Source organism: Orussus abietinus, unplaced genomic scaffold (assembly GCF_000612105.2).
Source record: "Orussus abietinus isolate OABI.00-Male unplaced genomic scaffold, Oabi_2.0 scaffold408, whole genome shotgun sequence".
NCBI classification, from domain to species: domain Eukaryota; kingdom Metazoa; phylum Arthropoda; class Insecta; order Hymenoptera; family Orussidae; genus Orussus; species Orussus abietinus.
Genome location: NW_019394553.1, coordinates 67,617 through 76,506, shown reverse-complemented (window position 1 = coordinate 76,506; position 8,890 = coordinate 67,617). Strand labels below are relative to the sequence as shown.

General features: G+C 45.0%; 1 protein-coding gene across 1 annotated transcript in view; it reads left to right on the top strand.

Annotated features, from left to right (window-relative positions):
* Window positions 1-48: 48 nt before the first annotated feature.
* The window catches only part of LOC105698363, a 52,810-nt gene continuing 43,968 nt past the window's right edge, over window positions 49-8,890 (top strand). Inside the window, exon 1 of the mRNA XM_023432677.1 lies at window positions 49-162. Within this exon, the coding sequence (XP_023288445.1) occupies window positions 49-162 (114 nt within the window). The remainder of the gene's footprint in view (window positions 163-8,890) is intronic.

Genomic DNA, 8,890 nt, shown 5'->3' with positions numbered 1-8,890 from the left:
GGGACAGGTGCGGCCGGGGGTGGAGGACTGGCCCACTGGGTCAGTGTTATGGCGGAGCACATCCACAACCCCCACTCCGCTGCAGGTGTCGGTGGGGTCCACCACCAGCAGCAGTCCCCACCCCAGCCCCCCTATCCGTGGAACAACGGACTGTCCAGTGAGGTAAGTCATTTTTTATATTTTTTTTCCCCACCTCTTTTTGAAAATTTTCAACCTATACCTGCCAAGACTGTTCCAGGATTTCGGAAATCGACGACTGTTTTTGTGTAAATAATCTGCTCGGCAGGAAATCGCAGCACATGAAAATGAAAATCGTGTTGATTGGACCCTAACATGATAGGGAATTTTCAATTTCTATCGGTCTATCGTTTTCTGACAATACTTTGTTTGCCAAAAAACCCCTACTTTTTCAAAATGTCAGTATTTGGCAGAAAATCGCAACATCCGAAAATGAAAATCGTGTTGATTGGACCCTAACATGATAGGGAATTTTCAATTTCTATCGGTCTATCGGTTTCTGGCAATACTTTGTTTTCCAAAAAACCCCTACTTTTTCAAAATTTATATGAAACGTCAATAAACAATTTTTTTGAAAAATGAAATTCCACATGCATCGCGGTCTTTTTTAAGGCCGTCATAATCATATGCCGTGGTTTCAAATATTTCTGCGCACTTAGTTTTATGAAAAGTTTCATAAATATTTTCACATTTTGATACATAGACATTTCATTTTTCACGAAAAATATCTTGGTTCTATATTGCATGTTATGGCATGTTAAATAAATAAACAATTTTTTTCAAAAATGAGCATCTCATTCTTCTTTAAGGCGTTCATAATCATATGCAGAGGTTTCAAATGTTTCTGCGCACTAAGTTCTAAAAAAAGTTTCATAAATATTTTCACATTTTGATACATAGACATTTCATTTTTCACGAAAAATATCTTGGTTCTATATTGCATGTTATGGCATGTTAAATAAATAAACAATTTTTTTCAAAAATGAGCATCTCATTCTTCTTTAAGGCGTTCATAATCATATGCAGAGGTTTCAAATGTTTCTGCGCACTAAGTTCTAAAAAAAGTTTCATAAATATTTTCACGTTTTGATATATAGAACGACCCTTTCATATCACCTTAATAAAATGTATTTAACCCTTCTAACTTTGAAGGTCCTCCTTGTCTAACCATTATTCGTTCCTTCTGATAAACTCCCCTCACTTAGGATTTTCTGAATTTTGAAATTTTTCTTACAAGCTTTCACAAGGGTGAAATGTAATAAAAAAAATGTTAGGACGTAATATTTTATATTATGTGCAGGATGAGAAAGAATATAGTTTTGGGTATTGGTTTTAGGTGAATATTAATGCGTTTTTAATGGTTGAGTCAATTATAAGGTTATTCTATCCCGCCAAGGCTCTCGCAAGTTCATCAAGAGTCACCCCATCGAGCGTTACCTGTAATAATAATTAACGTCTCCTCCTCTGAGCTTTGTTAGGCCCTTCGAAAAGCCGCCCCTACCGGAGCGAAGGGGTTGCTCGGTGGAAGGAAAAAAGAAGCAAAGCAATAAACAATTGTTCGGGGGGGATGGTTCTCACGATTCCTGCCGGCTAGAATCGGCCAATCAGTGCCGAGAGACTCCCAACTGCTAATTAGACCTCGAATTGTCGAGGACTTTCGAGGAAAGGGGAAAAGATGACGTTTTTTCCGTAATCGTAAAGGGGGTAACCAAGGGTCCGGTACTGTACGAGATACAAACGGATTGTTTGCAAGTTATAATCCCAACAAATTGCTTTCCCATTACCTCTGTGCTCCACCACGGTGACACTCCCTACAAATACTCGGAATGAAAATTTACAAAAATTCGTATCTCGTGGAATAATTGTTTAAAGAATCCTGCACGAGCGTAGGTATAGGTAATTTATTACATAAGTAATAAATTGTTTTGAAAGAGGTATTTTAGACGTAAATAAAAATTGATTACTTATGGGAGATACAAACGGATATACGAGATACAAACGGATTGTTTGCAATTTATAATCCCAACAAATTGTTTTCCCATTACCTCTGTGCTCCACCACGGTGACACTCGCTACAAATACTCAGAACGAAAATTAACAAAAATTCGTATCTCGTGGAATAATAGTTTAAACAACCCTGTATGAGCGTAGGCATTGTCGATACAAATCAATTGTTTGCAATTTATAATCCCAACAAATTGTTATCCCATTCTCGCTGTGCCCCACCACGGTGACACTCCCTACAAATACTCAGAACGAAAATTTACAAAAATTCGTATTCGTGGAATAATTGTTTAAAGAATCCTGCACGAGCGTACGTATATGTAATTTATTACATAAGTAATAAATTATTTTGAGAGGTATTTTAGACGTAAAAAAAATTGATTACTTACGGGTACCACTAACACTTAGAATGAAAATTTACAAAATTTCATATGTTGTGGAATAATAGTTTAAACATCCCTGTATGAGCGTACGCATTGTCGATACAAACGAATTGTTCATAATTTATAATCCCAACAAATTGCTTTCCCATTATCTCTGTGCTCCACCACGGTGACACTCCCTACAAATACTCAGAACGAAAATTTACAAAAATTCGTGTCTCGTGGAATAATTGTTTAATACCATCAATAAGTATGAACTCCCTTAAACTCAATACATTGGAACTCAACAACAAACTCAATGTATTCAAGCAATACAGTATAAAAAATANATATATGCTATGACCACCACAATGCGGAGTCGAAGCGTCCGTCGCGTGGCCTTCCTCGTCGGAGGGCACCCTAGACGTGGCAGCGCCATCCCTAGACGTCGGATCGCCATCCCTAGACGGCGTGCCCCCGACTCGGTGGCACCCCCGGCGAAGACCCGCGCGCCAAGTGCACGGCGGGCGGGCCGGCGCGTGTGCGGGCCACCCACCCACACAGGGTGGAATCGATGTGTGCCCCTCGCCCACCCCCGGCGGTCTGGGGGCCGCGCGCAGCGTGCACTGCGCAGCGCCACCCCCACCCGCGCCACCTCCCCGCGGCCCCCGGCACCCCGCGACGAAGTCTTATTATTTCCATTTTTCCAATTCGGGGGCGAGCCACGCGAGGGCGAGGGCGCGCGCGCGCGCTCGCGCGCTCCAAGGAAAATATCTATATTTATCTGTTTCTTCGCGGGCTGCGCGGCGGGTCTCCTTTTTCCTCGCTTTTCCCGCCCCCCCCCCCCCCCCCCCCCCCCCTCCCCGTGGGGAGGGGGTGGGTCGGCGTCTCTCTCTCCCTCTCGCTCCGGGCCGGGTTTTATATCTCGGTTTCTTTTTCCCGCCCGCCCTGGCCACCCTCTTGGCCGCCTCCTTCCCGCGCGCTCTTTCTCTCTCTCCCTCTCTCTCTTCCGCTTTCTCTCTCTCTCCCTCTCGCTCTCCTGGCGGCGTAGGAGAAAAAGGAAGCAAAAGACGCGGCGAAGCGTGCGCCTTTCCTTGGCAGCGCGGAGAGCGGCGGCTTCCGCTTCCTTATGCCCCGACCGCGGACTGCATCACCAGTCGCGCGGTTCGCCCGGTCGCGCTCATGTAAGGGAAAAATGTACTTGGCGCGCGAGGTAGAGCTCTAACGGGGGCGTTGTGGGGCTAAGTGAGGCTGATCGGGCCCAGGGTGGAGGGGAGAGGAAGGACCCCGCTACGCCGAGACCGGGGCCCGGAAAGAGAGGTCCATCCACCGCGACGGTCGGGGACGGACTGAACGCCGCGAACCCCCCACTCCTGCTGTCGGGCCCCGACGCGTGGGCCTGATCGGCGACGGCGACCCGTGGGACCCACGGGATCCTGGACCTCGAGGACCACCCGGGAAAGGGGACCATCCCCGGAGGCAGGAATCTCGGCAAGACGAGACCTAGACCGCCACCGGAAAGGGTTGATCCCTGGGCCTTGCTGAACTGCGGGAGAGGAGGTCCGCTCCCCTCGACGGTCGGGGCGAGACTGACTGCCGGAGGCCCCCCACCTCGCGGCCAATCAGCTGCTCACCGGTTCTCCAGGCGGACTGGTCCCACGGAGGACACTTCGGAAAGTTGGAGCAACGTCGGGAAGAGCCAGTTAATTCTAAGGGCGGAAGGGCGCATCTTCGAGATGGCTCGCCGGAAGTTCCGTTCCGGCTCGAGGCACGGCGCGGCGCGGATTTGGCGGGATTTTCAAACGTCACGCGGTGAGTGGTGCGCGAAGGGTTCCTGCCGAGCCGGAAGGCCGCGATCGAGGGTCGCCAAGCGATCGGCCAGAGGGTGAACGACTTTCTGGGCTGCGCCGCCATCTTGGTCGGACCCCGATGGAGAGGCGAGATCGAGGACGAATGCCTTCGACGGATCGACGACCCTGGCGAGAGGACGGAGCCTAAGGGATCCCCTGGCAAGGACCCGCGGAGATTAATCCCTCGCGGGATGAATTGAGACAACCAAAGTTCCTATTTTTCACTATAGATCAAGCCTAGATTAAAGCGGGAGGAGAAACGGCTTTTTTCCCCACGGAGAGGGAGTAATTAATAAGGCGGAAGGGAAGGAAATCGGGAGGAGAGAGGACTCGAGCGTTCGTCGAAACACGCCGAATACCTCGTGGGCGGGAATTTCTCCCGCGCTAATTAGCCAGCCAATTAGAAGCGGCCCTGCGTAATGAGCTGCGCGCGCAAAGTTCCTAAAGAGAGATGCACATTGGATTTTAATAATAATCGATATTAAGGGATTAAGTAGCGACTTTAGAGAGTAACTTAAGGCCAAGCCAAAGGTCCTGGTGGGACGCTCTGCTGAGGATTAATAGCCGGGCAATCATAGGAATAATTATCGGCGCCATTTTGGAGGAATTGACCGGCGACTTGGTGATTGGCAACGTTAAGGAGATTAAGAAGAAAGAGGAGGAACGTCGCGGATTGACATGGGGTCTTGGAGACCATCCCCAAATATGGGATCCTGAGCAGGAGAGACGTCTAAGGTGGTCGGACAAATAAATGAACAACGTACTGTGTCTTACGATTTCGGTCCGTCGGGGCAATAAACCAGAGTTGTTTTACATGGGGTAAAACACTATTTTCCAGTACTCCAGTGTTGACGGCTTAGAGCGAGGTTAGCTTTGATTTTTAGACCGTAGTTTTAGGAGAGAGAGGTGCTCGTCCCTCCTCCACTTTTAAGCAATCTCTCCCTGGCGACGTCGCGAGGTTTTTACGCGAGAGAGGACCCTCCCTATACAAAATGTATCGAAAGAAATGAATAAGTACTTATATACTTAAGTATAGAAAATACCTATATACCCTCGCGACCACCGTAGAAGGTCCTTAAAAACCTGCCACGTCTTCAGAGGCAAATATGCGCCTCCACGATGAAGAGGAACCTTGAGCCTCGAAAAAAGGGCATCCGAGATAGCCAAAGGGTCACTCGCACTTTCCAAAATTACCCACAAAGGGGGATCCTTGGTCCTTCGAGGTCTCGAGGGGTCGGACGGAGTTCCTTCCTCGGCGGTTCTTTGACAACCTGGTAGAGGAGGAAGCCGGTGATCCTTTTCTCTCCGAATTCGGACGAAGGACCCTTTCGTCCCGCGGAACAGGACCCAGGAAGCAATCGTCCCTTACCGGAGCATCCGTTCTCACGTGAGAGGAGGATTACTCCAAGTCGTTCGAGTTTCAAAGGAGACGCTGCAGACGGGTGGTGATTTTCGCATACCCGAGACAAAGGAACCCCTCGGTGGGGTAATGTCGCTTTCGGGGGTCTAGGGAAAGCCGCGAGTTTCGACGGAAGACATCTGATAATAGGAAAATGTCCACCGTCAGCGTAGTGTCGAACTCCTCGGTCGAGGTCGACTCGGACTCCTCTAATGATGGATCCATTAAGGAGGAAAGTCGCGAGCAGAAGTTCATCCTGCCCAACGAGCTTTACAAGAGCTTGCTGGCGAGCGCGGTCCTCGGCAAGACGGTCCTCAATCGTAATCTCAATTTCAAGAACAACCTCGGCAACCTTAAGGACAACCTTAACGCCCTCGGCGCCCTTAAAGAGCTGAAGGACATCAAAGGGTTGACCGTCAGCAGCGTGCCCGCCTTCCCGAGGAACCTGGCCCTCCACCGCGAGGACCATGACGAGGTTAGGGGATTATCGTTGTGATACCGCGCTTTCCCTCTTTCGAATTAATCCATGTATCCAATAACGCGTACACTCTTTAAAAAAATTCATAAAATTCATTAGGGGATTATTGTTGTCATACCGCACTTTCCCCCTTTCGAATTAATCCATGTATCCAATAACGCGTACACTGTTTAAACAAATTCATAAAGTTCATACACTTTTGGTACATAAGGCTGCAATACAATTATGAATTTGAATAACATGTGCACCGTTAAAAACGTTCATAAAATTCGTACACTTTTGGTACATAAGGTTGCAGTACAATTATGAATTTGAATAACATGTGCACTGTTAAAAAAATACATAAAATTCGTACACTTTTGGTACATAAGGTAGCAGGAATAACATGTGCACCGTTAAAAACGTTCATAAAATTCGTACACTTTTGGTACATAAGGTTGCAGTACAATTATGAATTTGAATAACATGTGCACTGTTAAAAAAATACATAAAATTCGTACACTTTTGGTACATAAGGTAGCAGTACAATTATGAATTTGAATAACATATGCACTGTTAAAAAAATTCATAAAATTCATACACTTTTGGTACTTAAGGTTGCAGTACAATTATGAATTTGTATAACATGTGCACTGTTAAACAAAATTCATAAAATTCGTACACTTTTGGTACACAAGGTTTGTATAACATGTGCACTATTAAAAAAATGCATAAAATTCGTACACTTTTGGTACATAAGGTTGCAGTAAAATTATGAATTTGAATAACACGTGCACTGTTAAACAAAATTCATGAAATTCGTACACTTTTGGTACATAAGGTTGCAATACAATTACGAATTTAAGTAACACGTGCACTGTTAAAAAAAGTTCATAAAATTTAATCGACAGATGACAAGTATCGGTGGTACTGGTGGAGAAGCATTGTAGCGACGTTTTTGAGTCCGAGGAATATGTAAATAATATTTAAAAAATTCTTACAATCAGTAGAAAACTCCCGTAGCATCATGGACAACGTATTATGTAACTCGGTAGAGTTTCGCGCCAAACATGGAGGGAAAAAAGTTGTTATAATTACTACAATTGTGGGAGATATAACAGCAATCTCTGGGAAATATAAGGACAGCGGTTCTACAAAGTTATGATTACTCTGCTAATAATGTCAAATGTACAATTTAATCGAAGTACACATTATTACAGAGAATGATTAGTTACAACAATACGACAGTTAAATTTACAATCGTGACAGCATAAACTAGTCAACTGAAGCAATAGTTACCACATAACGCGTGTACACGATGACGTTCGCTAGGGTATCCCTTACCGTTCATACATGTAGAAAGTAGCATGCAGCAACGTACTTATTACCGTTGGGGTGTCTAGAAAATACAATAGCGACATGGGTATATTACAGTCAGCTCATGTAAAAACTACCATTGACAAACGTATATGTCGCTGTTGCTGCCTGTGAAAAGTATCGCTGTAAACGGCATCCCTTCCTGTCGGGGACTCGGGAACTCCCTACAGATATAATACATTAAAAACGGTAAATATTTGTTTTACGTAAAGCTTACCTCGGAACGATTGTTCTAGGTTTTCCAACCTCCACTCCTGAAGTTTATCTTTTACAAAGTCATCCATGTAGGCGCAATCAAATTGTTAGAATGAATTGAAAAAGTAAAACTCGATCTTAAATTAGATCGAAAACCGAATTTCGAGGAGGACCGAACGACGCGGCTGCCGAAGTCACAATGAATCTAACGGCTCGCGGGACCGCGCAGCTAATGACGTCACGACCCGCATGCTTCTCGCGCTGCGTCTTAAACGGGCAATAGGAACAACAGCAGTTAACGCTTGTAAAAAATACCAGTGCTGCGGTATATTTGACGGTTTTTAATAGCATTCTTGCTTTTAAACGTTACAACCGTGATGGTCATTTTTACCCGTGCCTTTATACGTGTAATTTTTACTTTCCAATGTTGTACATATACCGCTGACAAATGCAAATATACCTACAATTCATTGACAAGAGTTCCGCAGTTGCTGCTCCAGCCGCAATGGGTAAAAGGACAAAAAATTGTAATTACATCTGCAATAATTGTTGTTAAGGTTACAACGATACTTTTACCCGCGAGCATATGTAACGATTACAATATTATTTTTCTACGTGTACCAGCTGATCCGCCGTAGCGAAGGGATTAATCATTTCGCGGGGGAGGATTGTAGGAAAGTGACGATTTGAGGGAAATCGATGAGCTTTCACGGCTTTGGCCGAAACTCGGTGTCAGGCATCGTTGTCTGTTTCTCCTGTTTTCACTCTCGGAGTCCCGTGACAACTTTTCTTGGCACGGCCTGCCTGTGTTTCCCTCGACACGTGTATTCTTGACCCGAATCCAACATTCTGACACGTATGGCCGATGATTAACTCCTTCCCCGACCGAGAACTTCCCAATTTATCGGCCAATTTCGTTTTCAAAGAGCGAATCTCTTGGATCTCTGTCCACAAAGGTGTCAGCGTAATCCTCGTTTGTCTGCCCTCGAATCTATTTACTTTCCCCGAATTTATCGTTAATCCGACTGAATGATAACTTTACTAATAACACCGTGAGACATTATTTTCAAATAAATATCAGACACTGTTATTTAATATTCCGAAATAACAATTAACACGCTATTTTCAAATAATACGAATTTGAGAATGTAAGGTGATATGAAAGAGTCATTCCATATATATATACATATACATATTACCACATTATTTAATAATATTAAATATTAAT